The 22,098-nt window shown below is 38.8% G+C and overlaps 1 protein-coding gene across 1 annotated transcript; it reads left to right on the plus strand.

Annotated features, from left to right (window-relative positions):
* The first annotated feature begins 1,306 nt into the window (after positions 1-1,306).
* Positions 1,307-17,823, plus strand: arsj (arylsulfatase family, member J). Its single transcript, XM_065261748.1, has 2 exons — positions 1,307-1,972; positions 15,548-17,823. The coding sequence occupies exons 1-2, from the start codon at positions 1,668-1,670 to the stop codon at positions 16,917-16,919; spliced, it is 1,677 nt and encodes a 558-aa protein (XP_065117820.1). The 5' UTR covers positions 1,307-1,667; the 3' UTR covers positions 16,920-17,823.
* The last annotated feature ends 4,275 nt before the right edge of the window (positions 17,824-22,098 follow it).

Consider the following 22,098-nt stretch of genomic DNA (forward strand, 5'->3'; position numbering starts at 1 on the left):
TTGTTAAAATGCAGTCCATTTACTATTTCAAATCAGGCTTGGTGACCAGCTAAAAAGTGTCAACCAGCTAAGGCTGGTTTTAGCTGGTCTTCTCAGTAGGAAAGCTTTACCAGGCATTACTTAACCAATTACATGTTATGAAATTTGTTGATATCTTGCCCTCTTTACACAGAAATGAAAAACTGGATCTTTGCTCGGTTGACGCTATAAACATTTGAGGCTTAGAAGAAGCTTAACCTACAAAAATGTTGGCTAGAAATCACATCTCCCTACTGAAAAATCCAGCTAAGATGGGCATAAGTTCGTGAGCTGGTTTGAGCTGGTCTCCCATCTTGGTTTAAGCTGGTTTAACTGGTGTAGCTGTGTTTTGATCTCGTCAGACTGGAAGACCCGCTGACCCACCAGCTTGCCAGGCTGGGAAAACCAGCTTAAACCAGCTACGGTCTCCTAAAACCAGCTAAAACCAGCTACCAGCTTATGCTGGTCTTAGCTAGATTTTTCAGTAGGGACAATTGTTTCATAATTTATTTTTACTTTTTATTAGTTATTATATTATTACTCTTTAGCCAACTGTCTAACGGTGAATGCTAAGTCGTACGTTTAATATTTAATAGCCTAAAGAAAAATAATACATTTACTAATGTAATCCATTCAAACATTTAAATATTGCAAATTATTCAAATGTGAATTAATACAATTCATAACACATAATTTATTAAATATATACATGCATTCGCTGTATACACTACTAGAAAATTGTATTGTTTCCCCATTTCAACAAAAGTTGAGAAACACTTTAAGAATCTCTTCAGTGATCAAAGATACAGTTGAATATTTTATAGGAGGTTTTATACCCTTTAAAATGTTAATTTCTTATCTGAAATGGACGATAAAGTGAATCACAAGCCTTAATATTTGTATCTAATCTTTGGAGGCAGAACATAAGACCGCAGTGGGTTGGGAAATCCCATTCATTTCAGAGAATCGGTTCATTCACACTGTTCCTTTATTGAACCAAGTCAAAAAAGACAATTCAACGTCTTCCTATGTTTTAGTTTGATGCTGTCACAATAACTCCGTTTGTTTTTTAATTTATTTCATTTTCATGTTACAGTGTTACTACAAGCTCTCCTTACAGTCCTCCTGTATGGAAACGCTTTGCGATTCGGTTCAAACAAGTCGTTCAAACGAGTCGTTTCGCCAGAATGAATCATTTGCGAATCGGACACCAGCTAGAAGAGAAGTTGCATGAGCGCAAGATGAGGCAGTAAAAGTTTGTCATTGAAGACAGACAGTTCACTTCTTTTTGTGAACTTAATATTAATTCAGTGATTTGAAGTGAGGATACCTCGATTGACTTCTTGTTTGTTTGGATCAATCAAACTGTTAGATTTGAACCGCTCTTTTAAATCAATTGAATGGCAACAACACTTGCATTGATTAAATGAAGGCATCACCCATAAAGATTATATGTGTTGTTCATGACAGTTTCGGACAATGTGTACCTGATTTCCAAGCTCGTCTGTGTCTCCCGCCGCTCGAGACAAACTCCCTGACATGCACGCGCGCGGTCTCCTGCAAAACCGTTAAGACTACCGGCATCTGCTGCTTTACATCTCACTCGATCGCTTATTTCACAGAGCAGGACGGCGGATGCATCAGATGCGATGGACGCACGGATGGGAAGCGCGTTGCTTTTGACGCTTTTCACCACTTTTTGCCGTGTTGTCAACTCGACATATGGAGCGTGGAGTTATCACGCCAGTCATGGGAATAATGTGGACGGGCGATCCTCTCAGCCTCATATTATTTTTATAATGGTGGATGACCAGGGATTTCGGGACGTGGGCTATCACGGGTCAGAGATTAAGACCCCGACACTGGACAAACTGGCAGCAGCGGGAGTCAAACTGGAAAACTATTACGTGCAGCCGCTGTGCAGTCCGTCCAGGAGCCAGCTGATGACCGGCAGGTGGGTTTATAGGACACAACACCTATGATAGGATACGGTTAAAAGTATCTTGACACTTTACAATCAGTTCCTCTCTAGTTTACAGATGTTGTGTCAGAATAAACACTGGTACATTTATGCATTTGGTGGACGCTTTTATCCAAGCAAACATTAATATCAATAGACTAATTGTGTTTACAGGGAATCGAACCCTTGACATTTGTGTTGCTAACCCAGTGGACTACCAACTGAGCTAGTACAAGTATAGTTCACCATATAAACTGAGCTGAACTAGCATTGCTAGGGCATTTGTGTTATATAGTTGTGTTCTAATTTAAAACCTAACAAGCCTTTTTGTAGCTCAGTTATCAACGCAAAGGTAATGGGTTCGATTCCCAGTGAACACTAATATAAATGTATATCTTGAGTGCACTGTAAGTCACTTTGCATATGCATAAATGTACTCTTAATTAATTGATTATTTTTTTATGGCCTATGCTGATATTAAGAAAGCAATTTGGACGAATAAAGGCTGATATTTAAAATATAAAATTATAGTAACATACAAACAATTTAGTGAAACTAAATAAACAGATATTTTGCATATTTATGCAATATTCACTTAATAAAAAAAATTTAATGAGGTAAAAATTGTAATGAGGTTAAATAATTACTGCTTGTAGATTAAGATAACATGAATCATTAATGACAAAAACAGTATTTAATTCCTGAATATTAAGAAATAAATTGCATTAAGTTACTTTACTCAGTGAAGAGGTTGTTCGACCCGGTCGGCTTCTGTGGGAGTGATTTAGCGCATTCCCTGCCATTGACGAGTCAAATAAGCAATGAAAAAAATTAGCATGAAAAAAATGTGTTCCTGATGAGGTTTTATGGTTTTCTGTAACACTGCGATTATCCGCTAGATGGCGCTCTTATGGGCATTTCACATAATACGCGACAACCACGAGTGTTTAGTTCTTTTTCAATAGGAGACGTGCGAAAAGCGGCACTAAAAGCTGCACAATACGCTTCCACTACACTAGAAAAGTTGTAGCCACGTGGCGATTTCGCCGCTTACCGTGTGAAACGGCCATTGTTCAATTTACAAAAAAACGGAAGCAAAAATTATTTGTTCGTTTTACACTCCGTGAATGTTTTGATAATCGTTCTAAATCTGTTTTTAACAAAATTGCCATTAGCGTTTTGCTAAAATTGTTGTATTTTTGAAGATAATACCCATATTTAAGAGTTTATAAACATAGAAAAAATTATAGATAGGATGGGAAGTTTTTTTCTAGTTTCATTTGTTTGTTTATTGGTTGTTTGAAAGCAGAGGGTTTGTTCTTTCATTTAATATATTTGTATGTTTATATATTTTTAGAAGAAAATTTTCCAGTAAGGCATTTTGTGAAAATCACAAAAAATGATGGCAGGCAACTTTTCAAAAAAAGGCTGACGCGGAATGAGTTAAAAGCCAACCGATCTGTGGGTCCCTACGTGGGTTCGTGTGTATTTATCTTGGAACACAATGGTTATGCGCTAACTTGACCCAACCAGATCTATCGGCAAATGGAAATAATTATTTCCCAATGACAATAAAAGCCAAATGGCCAAATATCAGCCGATAAATCGGCCTCAGCAGTATATCTGTCGACCACTACTCTAAATGCAAATGTGTTTGTAAAATGCTTTGCTTGAAAAGTTGGATCAACTTAAAAAATTACTTCAGTTGGTTACACCTTAAAGCAACACTATGTAGTTTTCATGTAAAAATGACTTACAGCTCCCCCATGTGGTTGAAAAGCGCAACAGTGCCTGGTATCAGACACTCTTCTGCAGGCAGGGGGAGGGGCGGAGCTGTGTTTCCTACCCTCCACCACCACTTTCAGAGTGTGCTTGTAGCAGCTAGGAGGCTGCTCAGGTTGCAGCAACAGTACAATTTGTCCAGTTAAAAGTTGTTCTATCACTGAAATAATTTTAGAGACATTATTTAAAGGTAAAAAAACTACATAGTGTTGCTTTAAAGTAAGTTGTTTCAATTTAAATGTTTCACTTAAAGTATTTTTCACTTAAACATATAAGTTGAAACAACCTTTTTAGGTGTATTTTTAGTTGAACTTTTACTTTTTACTGTTATGCTGCCTTTCTTTGTAAGATTGGTTTAATATTTTGTTATACATCTCTGAATGAAACTAGTTACCAGTGAACAGACTCTGTTCTTGTGTGCATGTTCTCAACCCTCTGTACAGTAGTTGTGAAATGTTGAATGAAGACACCAGAGTTCCCAAACACATCTGGTGCACGCCTCAGGAAACACGAACAGTTGTTGGGAATCTCTTAGGCAGTTTTCAATGAATCAGCACCCCTCCCACATTCATTAGTGCACATTCACTTACAATGAATGTGCAGCACTAAATGGCTCTTAAGTTTTCGGCAACAGGGATTTGGGGTGATAAATCACTCGTGGGACTATGTTGAGTGCTTTGCCAGGTCTCAAAAACAGACAAAGAGATTTACAGCATCATGCATCTAATTGCTGTAAAATGTCTTTGTGTTTTGTGCACCACATACATGATGTGTTTGACATGTTTTGCATTAATTCACCTTCTTCACTTATTTTTTCTGTTGCAAATAATCTGCTCAGGCACAGATATGTAAGAAAAATGCATATTCAACATTTATCCTTTATACTGATTATAGGTAATCGTCATATTTTCACCCTCTGAATTGCTCAATACCTAAAGCTCTCGAAAAAAAGCACACAAATTACATAACAGTGCCCTTGGACCTTTTTTGAGCTGCTGGGCAAACATTTAAAGCAGAAGAAACAGAAGTGTGAAATATGATAAATGCGATCCAGACATTGGGCGTGTTTGTAACAAGACAAAAGCTTTATGGATATGATGAATACTTGAATCTAATGCGTTTGGATTTGCTTTCAAAAACATCACATTTGCCCATATAAACAGCAAGCTTAGTTTCTCCTGTCTGCGTTTTCCCTTTTAAGGTATTGACTACCCATCATCTGGTATTATTGAACTTCACATAAGTCTGTTAGATGTTCCTTCTCATATATTTTTAATTAAGACTCACGTTTTTTACGACTTTTCATTTCACTCTGCGTCTGTTTGGAACAATCCAGCTGTAACCGAAAACCTACCAGGCAAAGCAAATCAGATAAAGAGTAATTAAATTTCCTTAAAAAAATCTATATCTTTTTGCCACCTGTCAACACCAGATAACAACACTGAATAAACCTGTGCCATGTGCTATAGATTCCATGAGTGATGAACGAATGGATATCTTGTGAGGTCCCTTAAAGGGTCTGTTTTATATTTCCCCTCTTTTAATTTTATCTTTTATTCGTTCCTGCAATGCTTCATTCATTGCCAGACTCAATGTGATCGGTCTCAACCATAAAGACATTGTGTCAGCTTAGTTTCAATAAATGCTTATTTTGGAGTCAGGAGAAACTTACAGTGTGTTTTCATAGTACATCAAAGCCTTTATTTCCTAAGAACTATGAAAATCCAATTTGTCATGATGTGACCCTTTTAAGATGTGTAATTTAAGAAGCGTGTAATCTAAACACAGAGACTATGAATGGGCGGACAAACAGATGAATGGACATCAGCTGTTGCTGTGACGAATTTACATTATAGACAGTATTTACATTATATAAACACTCAATTCCTGCTTACTTAGTTGTAGTACTTTTACTATGGTGTGCTAGGAGAAAGTATTTCAACATCAAAACATGTTTAGTTTTATAATTAAGTTCCCTTAGCGCTGGACTCGGCTGTAAAACTGGTTTTATGTGTACAGTAAAACCCAAGGGTAAGGTATTTAAAAGGAGCAAACCATTAAAAAACAAATGTTTTTCTTCTTTTTCCATTTAATGCATTTGGCAGACAACTTTTTCTAAAGCTACTTATAGCGCATTCAAGCTTTACGCTGCATGTAAAACTTTTCCTTAATCAACTTGAATTTACAATTAATTTCGACTTTATTAACTAGTAAGGAGTTGCTATAAATGATAAAAATAAAGTTAAAAATTAGCTTAAATTAGCTAAGTTATTTCAACTTTATTTTTATAATTTAGCAACTTCTTACTCGTTAATTAAACTTAAAGAAAAGAATAATGTAAGGAATTTTTACAGTGTAGGAATCAAACTCATGATTTTTGTTTCAACTGTAAAGTTTACTTAACAAGGCCAGTTTGTGGTCCTAAATTTTTAAATTTTTTTAAACAACGCTTTAACGTCTCAATGTAAGCTACGTAAATGCGAATCTGTCATAACAATGACGTCATGCGCTTGCATACGCGAGTATAACCAAAACAACAATGGCAGCCTACAGGACTGTGTTTGTGCTGCTTAAGATATTAAGTTTAGGGCTGCAACTAACAATTATTTTAATAATCGATTAACCTGTCGATTATTTTCCCAATGAATCGATGAATCGGATAATAAAAAGCATTCATTTCCAACCCCTTATTCAAAACTGAACTGAAATCTTCAAAGTGCACAAACATGTTGTTCCTTGAACATCCCTGAGCTGTTAAAGTAATTATAATAAAATAAAATAAAAATGGACTTAACACAAAAAATGTATGCTTTACATCTGCCAAATATATAGACTTTTTTTTAAATAAAGTGCACCTGAGCTGGCAGAACAATACATAATTTATAAAAACAATACAAATCAAAAGGAAAATTATCTGCCAGTGGGGTAAGAAAAATAATCTTAATGAGATTTAATCTCAAACAGAAACAAGATTATTTTTATTAACCCATTGGCAGATAATTTTGCTTGTTTTGAGCAAACAATTACTTCATTTTGAGACGGGTTTTTTTTTTCAGAAAACAAGACAAAATTTCTCATGCCATTTTTCTTGTTTAGTAAATGATCTGATCTGCATTGCAAACCTGTTTGACAGCTGTTAAGCACTAGTGCAGTGCTCTTGGATAATCTGTTTTTGTGTGTGTTTTTAGTAATTGTTTGGTGTGTTTTAAGTGCTCATTGTTACAATTTCACCGCAAAAGTTCAGTGACATTGTGCATTTTATTTGTGCATGGTTGAAAAAATACTGGTACTGACATAATGACATACAATAAAAATGGATAATTGAACTACATGTTTACTTGTCTAGAAGAAAACAATACATTTACTGGCTGACCACTGCCGCGGTGTGTCATTATCATGCTGCATGGCAATCATAAGCTCCTGGAATAATATAGTACATTATTTACATTATTTTGTGTGTACCTGGTAATTATCACGTTGTGGGACCAATTGTCCCCACAAAGATAGGACATTTTGAGGTCACCATGAGGAAACAAGCTTATAAATCAAACAGAATGATGTTACTTGAAAATGTGAAGTAGGAGAAGGGTTTCTGTGATGGTTAGGGTTAGGGAATGGGGTAGGTAAGGGGAATAGAATATACAGTTTGTACAGTATAAAAACCAATACATCTAATGTCCCCACAAAACATGGAAACCAGAATGTGTGTGTGTGTGTGCATGCGTGCGTGTGTGTGTGCATGCGTGTGTGTGTGTGTGTGTGTGTGTGTGTGTGTGTGTGTGTGTGTGTGTGTGTGTGTGTGTGTGTGTGTGCGTGGGTGTCGTGTATGTGTGTGACAGACAGACAGTTTCATTGGGCGTACGTGCGGTGACGCGATAAGCGTCTGGTCCGAACTTTACTTCCGGTTTCTGTTTGTTTAATGGTCTGACTAGTTGCTGAAACTGAACTCTTAAACAAATATAATTTGTTATACAAATAGCAAATGTTTTAGGTTCCTATGTAATCTACGTGTTGTTTATTATTGCTTGTTATATAAATAAACGACTTTCAAAGTGCAATGCATTCTATGTCCGTCCATTTTACATATTTTAGTTTGTAAACCGAATTAAAGTGCCGTTTTAAAAAAGTGCGCATGCAAAAGCATTACGGGGTTTAAGGCCATGGGAAATCCCTGGCAGCGGTGGACTTGCACTTGTATGAAATATCCGGAAACAACAGAGAACAACAGTGTGCGAGAGAGACCCGAGAACTTTTTTAATTCTCAAAAATCTCTGCGTCGCGCGACACACGAATTGATTATGAAATTTGTTGCCAACGCTTTCAGTAATCGATTGAATCGATTCATTGATGCAGCCCTAATTAAGTTGATTAAATCTTAAGAGAAAACGCTTCCCTGCCAATGATGACTATTTCCGGCTTTCCGCAATACCAATGTTATCCACCAGGTGGCGCTGCTCTGCAACTTCTAAAACCTGGAAGCTGTATGTCCGTTTAAGTTTTGAGGATCGCTCTGCATCTGATCTCTATCAAAAGTCCTCTTTACAAAAAATAAATTATCTCAGCTTTTTGCTCAAAATTTGGTGTTTTTGAAGAAACATACCTATATTTGAGAGGTGATAAAATAACTTATGAAGGTAGGATGAAACAGCTTTTTTGTTTGAAAGCAGATGGTCTGTTCTAGGCTTGTTGCGATAGTCGGTGAAACGGTGATTACCGGTGCTTCAGCCTCTCACCGGTTAGATCACTTGCCCACCGCGCCACCGTCTTTCACCGTCGTTTTGATATCTTTTTGTAATTAAATCATTTAGTTTCGTTAGAGAGAGCAAACACTTACAACTGAATGTGTCTGCTGTCTGAATCCAGCGGAGCTGAACGCGTGTCATCAAGGAGCAGCGGCTGCGGGTGTCAGATTTCAATAGGGACTTTAAGCAACAGCCTCTGGTGGAACGGCAACGGCATTCTGGCGTTGTATTGCGCATGCGCGAATTAAACTGCTACTTTGCGACGTTCTACTGTAACGGTCTACTACGGGAGAACAGCTGATTTGCCGTAGTCGCTACAACGTGAGAGATTATGTACATAAATATTATGTTTTATGGCATATGACATTGTAATTGCATCCATTTATGATTGTACCAGTATTTTATATAATATGTGTTCGAATGTTTTAAATTTAAGCTAATTTTAAAGATTTTTAAGTATTCAACATTTTCAGTATTGCTTAAATCTAGGTTTTTAGACTTATTTACATCATACAATAGTAAAAACTCTTCTTCTGACAAAAGATTGTCATTTAATGCCAAAAGCAATCCTTCTCTTGCTTTTTTAAATGACATATTTTTGCATCTTAATAAATTAATTAATACCGCGTTGTGCTGTCCTGTTTACGTTTGCTTAGTGATTTTTACGTTCTTGGCTACGGTGGTCTGACAGCTTACTTCCGGTCGCCGTAGCCGTTCCATTCCCAGCAGTTGCTTAAAGTCCCTATTTATTCCTGTCAGACTGCGGCGAGGAGACGATGGCAGAAGCCGCGTGCTTACTCGTTTTTGTTATAATATACATATATGATGTTTAATATAGGCGAGATCGTTTTGTTGTTGTGTTTTTCATTAAGAATAATAATAAACCCATCATTCAAGCAGCGCTTTATGGAGGAATAGCCGGTTGCTCTGCTTGGGACTGGCGGGTTTCTGTCACAAGTACCTGCGCACATTGACTGAAGCACTTAAAACAGCTGTTGCACTCGCATTTGCATGCAAATTCATACGCGATTTAACACAGCGAACGCAAGTGCTGGATTTAAACAACAGTTGCATCTAATTCAAAAGTGAAAGTAAAATGCGCACTTCTGTGCATTTATAAGCCCCTCCCACCCGGTGAAACCGGTATCACCGGGTTTGTCACAAGCTGATTAACCGGTGGGAAAATTCTGTCACCGCAACAACCCTAGTCTGTTCTTTAATTTGATATGTGTTTGTTTATTAGGGATGCACCGAATCCAGGATTCGGATTCGGCCCAATACTGGCCTTTTTGACGGGGTTTCGGGTTCGGCCGAATCCTAGATTTTTTTTCCACCGAACCGAACCCTATCCTTGCACATCCTTGTAATCCTTGTAATCAACGCGGGCCGTTGATTACACACATCGGGTGCTGACGTGGAGATAAGCTTTTTCTTATGGTGAGCCTTAGGGGCGGTTCACATTTCGCGGACGCGAGCGTGTCGCACACCGCATCGCTTTCACTATGCATAGGCTTATGGTAATTGTCAAAATAGTTTTTCCCACTTGTCATCTTGGCATAATGTTGCCTATCCGTTTTTTTACTGTTAAAATTAAATAAAATGAAAAATACACTGCTGTGACATTGTTTACTTCATTAATGTGTTTTACTGTGTTAATGGAATAAGGATGCGAATGGTATCCGGTTTTGGATTCGGCCCAAAAAAACCCCAAAATCTGGATTTTTATATATTTAAAGAAGAACATTTTCTGGAAGGCATTAAACATTTGTGTAAATCATAAAAAATGCTGGTGCTGGCTGGCAACTTTTTTTAAATGCTGGTGGGAAAAGAGTTAACACTTCTCCAACAAAGTTGGAAAGTAATAAACCTAAGCTGTGTCTGAAACCGCTCCCTATCCACTATATAGTGCACTATATCGGGTGTCGGCCATTTTGTAGTGGTGTCCGAAACCTGAGTGAACAACTTCATTCCCTACATTCATTCACTACTTTTTACCCACAATGCACTCTGATTTTGAGGGTACATTCGATGTACACTCGTTCACTCATATTTCCCATGATGCAACGGGAGACGAACGCGTAACTTGAATCAGCTGAAGGATACTGACAGTAAACACCAAACATTTTCTTGTTGTCAGTTATTTTCTACTTTTTGAAAATAAACAAATGAAAAATAATTGCGTTATCTTTTATTTTAAATCTAATACACATTTTTATTAAACAATAAACAAACAGCAGTAAATAAATATTATAAGCAGTTGTTTTGTTCTCTTTATTATCAACTAATAGCCTACAATAAACATGACAAATGTGAAAAACAGTAAGAAAGTAAACTTTACCATTTCACAGCACAATCAATAAAGCCACACAGGTGTTTTTGATTAATCTCTGCGACAGCTCTCTGACGCATGATATTTACGTCAGTGTCCGAAATCGCTCACTCATTTTCATTTGCTTCATCCCCATATAGTGGACTCAACTGTCATTCCCCATATAGGGAATAGTGAATGAGTGAACGAGGGAACGGTTTCAGACACAGCTCTACCTAATCTTCCGTCTAAACAAAACTGCTCAATGCTTTTGGATAATTATCGCTCTGTGGAGAATTTGTATGTGGGTAGGTGTGTAGTGTTTCTTTACATTACAAAGTTACATCGCCATCTACTGGCATGGTATGCATAATGCTGCGTTTACACCAGCTGCAGTAGAGGCGTCAAAATTGCGTCTACTGCGCCTAGTTTTCCAAGCAAGCATTTGACGTGCGTCAGAGGCAAAATCCGCTTCTTGTGGGAGGGGCAAGTGCTATGCGGTTGTCTGTTTGCAAGATGACTGATTTTCATTGTGCATTTATCAAGAAAGTTACCTGTTTGTATTTGGTAACCTTACTATAGGGGGAAAATAAACGGTGTGGGCCGATAAACGTTACGTGACTCAAAAGTGAAATGTGTATTACAACTTACCAGGTTGCCCGATGTCTTCACTGACACTCTACCAAGCGAGGTCCTTTTTTATTCCTGTCTCTAGCAATAAGAACTTGTGTCGTATAGCTCCGGGTGACTGCTTACGGACAATATCAAGCGTTCCTTCAGATTGAATGAGTGACTCCGGACGGGGCTGCCGCCACAGCAGCAAGCAGGCTCCTGATTGGTTAACACGGCGCAAAATTCTGCCAAAGTTCAAATTTTTCAACTCGGGCGCGAGACACTTGAAAACATTGAAATCACACGCGCTTCACGTCTCTACCACGGCTGGTGTAAACGCAGCATAATAGAGCGTTTAGTCATCTTCGCGGATAAACACAGATTAGTCATCTTCCGTGTAGATCTTTTTGACAGCGTTGACGCGTCTATGTGAAATTTTTCAAAAATGTAAAGGAAAACTTTTCTTGTGGCCTTAAGTGTTCTTCTTATCCATTCACACGTTAAAGGGCAGAACTGATGTCATTTGAGTATGGATTGAGATGGATGATATTAACATCAGGTAGTCATATTATAAATCCATTTGGAGAATTCTTAGAAGGTTCTGACTCTTCAGATCAAGCTGTTTGTATCAGACAAAGGATGTCTTGAGATGAGTTTAGGGATGTAACTGAAAGAGAAAGACAGTGTAATGAAGTGCTGTTGAGAGAATGAGGAAACAAGTTTTAATGCTGTGTTCGTTCTGAATTTGATTAGTGTTACAGAGAAGCATGTCTCACTTATTTAAAACAGATGTGGGTGGGATGTTGGATCGAAAAGCAGAACATGGGTCAGCACGGCTTCCAGCAGAGACTGGTGAGGAATTGGTATTGCCCGGTGGCTTTGGTGGCTAAGAAACATGTATCCTGTGGGACATTTGGATTGTGTAAGGTAGTGTTTTAGTTGAATTTGCTTTGTTAAAGGCAACACTGGAAGTAGAAGCCGTGGTGGGGCGGGTAGCGTGTATGGTAACAGTGCTATTGTCTAATGCAGGTTTGAATCCTGTCTGCGTCATGTCCCAATCTTATTTTCTCTGCTCTCCTTCACTTGTCCTGTCATATAAAAGCATATTAAACCCATAAATTAAATAATAACACTGTGACTGGATAAAGGTTGAAGCAGTAAACCAACTTATCAAAAAAGGCCTAGAAACAGATGGTATTTGGTTGACGTGACCTTTAAGACTCAATAGTGAATAAAGTTTTCTATTACTTTCACTTTAGACTGGTTTACATTCTCCTACATTTTCCACAGAGTCACAGTGGATGTATTGTTTGTCATAATTTGCATTCATTTCTGGGAAGGATATTCCAAATATATCCTAGTTGTATGAATAAGCCATCCTTAAACATTTCTGTCCGGTTAATATTTGGCACGAGATCTCGTATAAATTAGACTATTAATGAGTTGTAATATCTATCTGAATTTAGACTTTAAAAAAACAGGTTAGTAAAGCCAAAACTAAACATATGTCATAATTTTTCTGGCTTACAGGCATACGGCTTTCATTCTGTTGTAGAAACAATGATTTAGGCAAAATATTGGTGCACTTTATCACACAGCTTGTATAGATATTGAGGAAATGTTGTTTTTTTGCGTCAGCTACTCCCTTAATGCACCATCTTTCATTCATAGCTTTGCTTGAAAGGAGTTAGCAGGCTGGTTTTAGAGGGGTTTTGACCACTTTTTTAACTGGTCCAGGAAGACCAGCCGGCCCACCAGCTCAAACCACTTGCATCTTAAGCCTGGGATACACTGCACAATTATTGGCTGTCCCAGACGAAAGATTGCCATCATGAAACAATCGTCGCAATTTCTGTGATAGTGGCTCTTCCTTGGTGGTCCTATGTCGTACAGTGAGAGAGGTTCATAGACGTCCAATTTTTACAGTCTTGCGTCCAAAGATAGCCTACGATAGTTTTCTGACAGTGTCAGAAATTGGGCATGATCACCGCACAGTGTGTTGACCTGCGTACTGGTATTTGTTTACCACGAGCGCATGCTGGTGAGGTTGCGCTAATGTGTCATCATCGTACAGTCTACATGCCTGTTGTAACCGAGTTTAATCGATCCATGTCGCACAGTGTGATAAGTTAGCAGTTAATGATCTTTTTAAGAGGGCAAAAATCCTGCAGTGTATTCAGGGCTTTAAACCAGCTAAGACCAACCAACCAGCTTAGACAAGCTGGCCAAACATCCAGCCTGGTCAAGTTGGTTTTAGCTGGTGGGGCAGCTGGTCTTTCAGCCTGATCAGCTAAGACAAGCCAAAACATGTCCAAAACACATCTAAAATCAGCCTGCTAAACCAACTAACCAGCTAAACTAAGCTAACCAAACATCCACCTTGGTCAAGTTGGTTTTAGCTGGTGGATCAACTAGTCTTCCAGCCTGACCAGCTAAGACCAAAGCCAAAACCCATCTAAAACCAGCAGCCAACCAGCTTGAACAGTCTGAAAGTTTGCCCAGCTTGGCTAAGCTGGTTGGCTGGTCTTAGGGCGCACTCACACTATCCAAACCAAACCACGCTCGGGCACGTTTGACCCAAAAGCCTGGTTTGTTTGACTAGTGTGATCACTCTGTTCCGTGCCCGGGCGCGGATTGGTTAATTGCGCCGCAGCTGGGTTGCAGAGGTGGGCCGGAGCGCGGTTCACTTGGGCTCAGGCGCGGAAGGCTGTGGTGTGAGCGCAATCTCGCCTGAGCGCGATTCAAAAGGTAAAGACGTCTGTTGCGCGACCACTCACCTTCATCTGCCTCCGTAAAAACCTTTTGATGCGAGCAGCGGGGTTACGCGAATATCCGAGCTGCACACATGACAGATCTACTAAGCAATATGATGACATGTGAGAGGGCTGTCTGTAATCGCGCACCAACGGCTTATCATTACGGTGGGTTCCAGTGTTAAGAGAGAGTTTTACTTCCTGCTTTTTTCGAAACAATCGCATCTTAATGACGAAAGCGCGCCCGGACTCGGATCGATAAAAAGCACAGTGTGAGTGCGTGCATCTGGGGGAGTAGGGAGGGGTGACAATTGCACTGGGGCATGGTTTGGTTTGGATAATGTGAGTGCACCCTTAGCTGGTTTAAGCTAGTCAAGCTCTTGAGTCAGCTGGTCTTCATCAAACCAGCTTGACCAGCAAAAAAGGGCCAAAACACATCTTAAACCAGCCTGCTACCAGCCAAACCAGGTTGGTTTTATCAGTTTTTTCTATAGGGCGAGTTCAAGAGTTCACGTTCACTTTATATCAGTGCAGTTTTCGCAACCACTACATTTGGATCCATAGAGGATTACAGCTGTTTTAAATTAAAAGGATGTATGTGTCACTTTGACATTGATGAAATAATCTCTCCAGAATCTCTCTGAGAGAAAGCAGATCAGGAGATGTGAGTGTACCAGGTTACGGCAGGCACGCTTTACATCTTTATAATACAGTGGCTTATTTGTGCAAAGTAAGTGGCATTCCACTTATTACATCCCACAGTTAAACAGAGACATGAATAAACTTGATGTCTTCACATAGCTGGGTTATTTATTTATTTTTGGGGGGGAGTGATCATCAGGTGAATAAACTGTAAGCTTGTGTTAGTTGTGTTAATATTTTCATGTTATGAATGTGTGTGCTGTTTGCATGTACTAAATGTGCATGTTGTTCATATAGGAATGCTAACCTGTATGTATGAGTGTGATAGTATGACCGATATGATTTCTCAACTCTTTGTGGCTGCAAAACCCCTTCTGGAGGAACAAACACAGTCTTATTTCTGCCTCTCTCCAGTGAAGGACAGTTTGTTTTGCTGTGCTCCCAAAAATGAGATGAACTCGTTACTGTACCCCTTTACTCATTTTCCTCCAAAATACAGCCTTAGTATTGCAGTAGATGTAGTACATAGTCAGGTCCAGTTGTGTCCTTGAGGTACTTTATTAATATAATAAAGCAATTGTCTAGAGATTGAATCAACATTACATCATTAAACCCTATTTTGCAAGGCATTATTTAATAAGTGCTCATTTCCCAGACAAGAAATTGAGTAAGTGTGTAAAGTGACGTTTCCATGCTATTATTCTGAATCTCATATATTTTTATTCTCTAGATATCAAATCCACACCGGCCTTCAGCACTCCATCATTCGACCCACCCAGGCGAACTGTCTACCTCTGGAGAACGTCACTCTTCCTCAGAAGCTGAAGAACGCTGGATACTCGACTCATATGGTTGGGAAGTGGCACCTTGGTTTCTATAAGCGTGGCTGTATGCCCACCCAGCGGGGCTTTGACACCTTTTTTGGCTCATTGTTGGGTAGCGGCGACTACTACACCCATTACAAATGTGATAGTCCGGGATTGTGCGGCTACGATCTTCACGAAGGCGAGGAGGCCGCCTGGGAGCAGGATCGCGGCGTCTATTCCACCATCATGTACACGCAGAAGGCCATAAACATCCTCGCGTCTCACGATCCCAGAAAACCCATCTTTCTTTACTTGGCCTTCCAGGCGGTACACTCTCCCTTGCAGGTTCCTGCCCGATACATCGGACGCTACAAGTCCATCCCGAACCTGCATCGCCGCAAATACGCGGCCATGGTCAGCTGTTTGGACGAGGCGGTACGCAATCTCACTCTTGCGCTGAAACAATACGGCTATTATGACAACACGGTTATGGTTTATTCCTCGGATAACGGCGGACAGCCGATGGCAGGAGGGAACAACTGGCCGTTAAGGGGGAGTAAAGGATCTTACTGGGAAGGTGGCATACGTGCAGTGGGCTTTGTTCATAGCCCCCTACTGGTCAAGAAGGGCACAACAAGCCGAGCTTTGATACACATCACCGACTGGTACCCGACTCTGGTGATGCTTGGGGAAGGGATGCTGGATGAGGACCAGAATCTGGACGGTTACGATATCTGGGAAGCCATTAGCGAAGGCCGTCCATCCCCTCGGCAAGATATTCTTCACAACATAGACCCTATCTACATGAAAGCCAAGAACGGATCCTGGAAGGCCGGCTTCGGAATCTGGAACACGGCCGTCCAGGCGGCGCTCCGTGTGGGTGACTGGAAGCTGTTGACCGGCGTGCCAGGATATAGCGACTGGATCCCACCGCAGACTTTCTCTAAAGTGTTGCTCACCAAACGTTGGCACAAGGAGCGCGTAAATTGGCAGCGAGGCAAGTCTATATGGCTTTTCAACATCACGGCCGATCCGTACGAGCGGGTGGACCTTTCTCAACGCTACCCACATGTGGTTAAAAAAATGCTATTCAGGCTTCTGCAGTACAACAAGACGGCCGTCCCCTGCCGCTACCCGGCGAAAGACTATCGCTCCAATCCTCAGTACAACGGGGGAGTGTGGGGGCCTTGGTACGTGGACGGAGATGAAGATAAGGATGATAATCTGCTCTCGTACGATTTAGAAAAGAGTTGGACAAAAATGAAACGGAGAGGGAAGTTGAAAAAAAAAACCTGAAGTCAGTTTTGACGCTCGCGTTAACTCAGGGATAAATGCATCTGTGAACTTTGTGAAAGTCATTTTCACTGATTTCCAGTATAGATTTACCTCTAATATCACAGCAAGAGCAATTTAAAGGTGAAGTGTGACATTAAATTACTTCATATATAATGTGCAGCGACAGCTGTAAGTAAACCATTCGTGGATTGACTACCCAAAGAGTGTAAACACTGTGACTATGGTGCTTTCAACATTGCTCTGATTGTTTGAGCAGTCTGATATATAAACATTCGACGCAGACCAATGGTGTAAGTTTGGGGTGAGATGATCAGTCCAAATCATGGAAGACAGACGTTTGCGGCACAGACATTTTACACCTTGACGCCAGTGCTTCAAGTGTTTAGGAGGAAAACCACTTGAATTACTTTAATAAGTGAAGTTGTCGGGTTATATGAGAGGATTAAATGAAATCAGACTTTGTTGATGGTGCTATATTCTTAGCAAACATTTGAAAGAAGATACATTTTTATTATAAATATATATTGTGAAGAGCAATTTAAACCTCAACTACATAAAAAAGCATATACTGTATTTTTTAGTGAAGTTGAATTCATTCATGATCTTAGTCTTTTATGTCTGTTTTGCTTATGTTTTGTCTGGTGTTTGTTTTGTCTAATGTTTGTTTTGTCTGGTCTTGCCGGTTCACGTGGAAAGTAACTCCAATATACACATTTCAGTCTCTCTTTTTCGACATTTGCTGTCTGGTAAATTTCACATGGAGTTTTGTTATACAGAATCTGGTACTAATTACATGGACATGTATTCAATCTAAGTACACACACACTACGAGCTGACACTTTGCCTCTGTTGCAAAAGTTTGAAATGTTTTGATTTCTATTAAAAAGGAAATTGTTATAAAATGTTTCTTCAATTAGTTTTTCCAATGCCAAATGTGTCTGCATTATAACGGAAAAATAATGAAATGGGTATTATCGTAAGTATTTAAAATATTGTTTTTTAAAGTCATTTTACACCCCAAGTAGACATTTAATTGCATTGAAATCACAGTCTAAGGTAAGGTGACCATACGTGCCATTTTTCCCGGACGCGTCCTGGCCAGGATTTCGGGTGCATCTTCCGGAAGTCGTATTTGTTGACCGCGTACGTCATAGAGGATTATTATTATTGTTACTACAGAAAAGCAACCGTAACATTTTAAAGTAAGAATAAAACTATGATTGCATGTCTTATGTTTTTAACTGAATGATGTATGCGGTCAACTAATTCGACTTCCGGAAGACGCACCGAAATCTGGCCAGGACGCGTCCGGGAAGAATGGCACGTATGGTCACCCTAGTCTAAGGTTCATGAATATTGTCCCAAATGGCACACTTCATTTTGTGGATTTACAATGGCTGCCGCCTATGGGTGTCTGTTAAGTCCACAAGACTGTAGGACAGGGTTTCCCAAACTGGGGTTCGCAAAAAATAACCAATTACAATTAAAAAATAAAATCTGAATACTAACAAAATATATATTTTATTTGTTTATCAACCATTACACAACATTACAATATATCATAAAATAGCGAACTCATGCAAAGTGGACATATACGTTTTATGCTTTATGTGGCAAAAAAAAAAAATGTTATTAAAGTTGAACACGCCGATGTGCTATTATTATTATTTAAATATTTACTTCTCATGGGGTACTTTAAGTAAATAATTGAGGTCAAGGGGCTTTGGCTTACAAAAAAAGTTTGAAAAGCCCTGTTGTAGGGTGTCCCATTTGTCATTTTAGGTTTCCGTCGATATACCGGAGAGATGTTTTACACTGTAAAAATGCTGTGTTGTTTTTTGGTTGGGTAAAATTTTCACAAAGAAAACCCTGTGTTTAAATTATTATTATACTTGGTTGTTGCAATTCATTATTGTGTGTCTTATATGGACATTTTCCAGCTTTATTTATCAGTTGCGTTTGTTCATATTTTAACCAACTCTGGGTCGAAACGTACCAGTTTTTTTAGTGTCAAAAAGATTTGCTCTATCCCTTCAGCAAGCAATAGCCGTCATTTTACCATCGAGGTTAACTATAAAACCAATAAACTTGAATTTGGTTACATGTTTCTAAATTAATGTACTTGTAATGTTTGGGGTTAATAATAAAAACACTTATTTAAAGAGGTTGCGTACATGGATACCTGTGTGGAAAAATGTATGGAAAAATGAATTATAGCACATATTGTATATATATTTGTTCATGTAAGAAAATAAAAGCAGAAACACATGTGCACTGGGAAAAAATTCAGTATTTTTATCAAATCAACATATTTTTATGTTACTTTAACTTAACAAATTAAGTTAAACAATTTCAACTTGTTCTTATAAGTTATGTCCACTTATCACAAGTCAAAACTTAAAATAGTAGGTTGAATTGACTTGCAAAACCAAGTTGATTTAACTTTATGCTGCATTTTTGAAAACAAAGCATATTTGCAGTTCTGTTTCGTGATGCTAATGACAATTAAACTCCAGCATCCACTTTCAGCTGTGCTTTTATATCAGTCAATGAACAAGCCAGATGCATATGAACCATAACATCCCACCAAACAGAAAAAACAACTTGACTTTTATTGTTCGGCTTTACCCTAGGGCCTGACAAAATGACGCAGCGGGTTTATGTAATGCACTCTTCTTCTTTAAGAACAACCAGATGATCCCCAGCTGTCCCGCTAACAGTCGCATAAAGCAAAGCTGGGACACCTTCGATTTAACATAGCGAATGATTAACAGAATAACACCCTGCTAACTCAATAACGGGAGGTATTAGGTTTGTCGGCAGGGCTGGATCTGCTGGCAGTGGTTTGCATTCTTTGAAGCTGAGCTCTTGGTTTAAGTGTGCCATTGGTGGATTTACATTTGTTCATGCCGTCATCGGAGAATTTTAGTGTGAAACTATGAGAAGACAGTTTTTGGGTTACATAAATTTCCCATACTGTACACACGCACACACTTTTGTTTCTCTATCATGGTAGGGACTTTCCAATGACTTCTATTGTTTTATACTGAGCTAATGACATTGTGTTTCCCTTAACCCTAAACCCTCCTCTTGTAGAAAACTTTATCATGTCATGTCTTTTACTGCGCGTGTTTAGACAGTTTATCAAACTTACTGTACTTTCTCTTGTCTAATCCTTATCTAAACCTATTTACAAAACCTGACAAATGCACGCTAACACACATGCATTTAGCTCTCACATTTGTAGGTCATGTTTTTGATCTCTTTGTGTCTTTTAAAGTCCTCTCTCTGAATTCAGAGCAAACTTAATTTTGGTTACAGTTTGTTGGTTTGTTGGCAAACACATTTGCATCAACTTCTGCTTCTTGTAATGGCCAAGTTCAGCCAAGCATGACTGCAGCTCCATTTGGCAACAGGCAAATTATTCAGATTCATATTTTCCCGTCAGCGTTTCATTGCTTCCCGCCTTTTTCTCATGACTGCTATCATGTTCTCCTGCTCTCTCTCTCTCTCTCTCTCTCTTTCTTTCTCTCTCTCTCTCTTTTATACTGAACTGAACTAAACAGTTTTTTAATGTCATTTGAACCTGTCGTTCAGCTCAGAATGAATTAAAAACACTGGCTTAGCTTGGCTAAGTCTTTACCAGTTATTAATTCTGCTACTTACCCTACTAAAAAAATCCAGCCAAGACCAGCTGGAAACTGGTTTTAGCTTGTTTAAGGTGGCAGTAGCTGGTTTAAGCTGGTCATTCCGGCCTGCCAAAGCTGGTCAAGCTGGTGGGTCAGCTGGTCTTCCAGCCTGACCAGCTAAGTCCAGCTAGACCAGCTTAAAAAGTGACCAAAACACAGCTAGACCTGCTTGCTACACCAGCAGCCAAAACCAAGCTTAAGATGGTCTTAGCTGGATTTTTCAGTAACTAAACTTTTCACTTTTAATCTTTATAACACTTTATGTTTTTTCAGTCACAAATCAGTCAAACCTCAAGATACCCTATTGAGATGTAATAAAATGCTGAGCCGTGTTAAATGAACGGTATATTTTTCCTTCACAATGGATGGAAATTTCCAATAGCTTTGTTGTGTAGCCAAGACTTTAAAGCAGAGGTCTTCAACCTTTTTAGACCGAGGACCCCTAATGGATAGGGGGAGCAGAGACCCCCACTACATGAATCAAATTAAGACTTATTATTTATTAATAATTACTTTGCATTCAAACAATATTTGGAGGACTCCCAGTAATACCACCACTGACCTCCAAGGGTCCCCGGACCCCCTTTTGAAGACCCATGCTTTTAATGTATGTGTCTTTTGGCTTATAAAAATAAACCAATACCCTGACATGTTTATTAAAGGAAGTCACAAAAAGTGACAAATAGCACCAGTCTCCCTTATTGGAAAAGTTAAGTCAATTACGCACTAGGATTTTTTTAATACTATAATATTATTTCTTAAATATCGTCACCAGAATGACATAATGGTGCCATTGCTATGATTAGACCTTTAACCTCCTAAGTGCTGGATGTCGGTATATGTGGACATCACTTTTTTTTTGTTGTTTGCACTATAATATGTAATTCCTTGTACACAAACATGGATAATTACACTCCTTCATGTTAATATATATATATATATATATATATATATATATATATATATATATATATATATATATATATATATATATATATATATATATATGGTTATTATATTTATTGTTTTATCCTAAACCCAAAATAGCATAAGAAATCTGAAAAAGACAAACCAAAGCTCGGGTCTTAGGAGGTTAAAATTATACTTATGATGAATTTATAATTATACTTGGCACCAAGAATACCTATTGTTGCCTTCACTTATAAATAATCTGTAATGTGCTTGATATTTGCACATTACATATTTAAAAGCAGTAGTAGATATGTGAAGAATACTGCACCGGATTTGCAGGTGATTAGTGGTTTAAGAAGATAATTGGTTACATCCAGTTAACTCAAGGTGACCATGTCCCAGGATAAGCAATAGCCCACTGTGTGATGGGTCAGTTTAGGTTAAGGTTATATAACAGTCTTCCAACACACATCCACCCCTACATATAATAAAAATACATAATGCTTATTTCACACACTCGCACATGCGCAGTTGTGCCGCCAGGTAGCGCTGTTACACTGTTTCTAACAGCCGCTATG

The sequence above is a fragment of the Paramisgurnus dabryanus genome, chromosome 2, assembly GCF_030506205.2.
Source record: "Paramisgurnus dabryanus chromosome 2, PD_genome_1.1, whole genome shotgun sequence".
NCBI lineage: Eukaryota > Metazoa > Chordata > Actinopteri > Cypriniformes > Cobitidae > Paramisgurnus > Paramisgurnus dabryanus.

Bases quoted from the DNA above. Each gene is read 5' to 3' on its own strand.
- arsj (XM_065261748.1), top strand. From the start codon at position 1,668: ATGGACGCACGGATGGGAAGCGCGTTGCTTTTGACGCTTTTCACCACT. The intron at 1,973-15,547 runs GTGGGTTTATAG...TTTATTCTCTAG, and splicing joins AGCCAGCTGATGACCGGCAG to ATATCAAATCCACACCGGCC.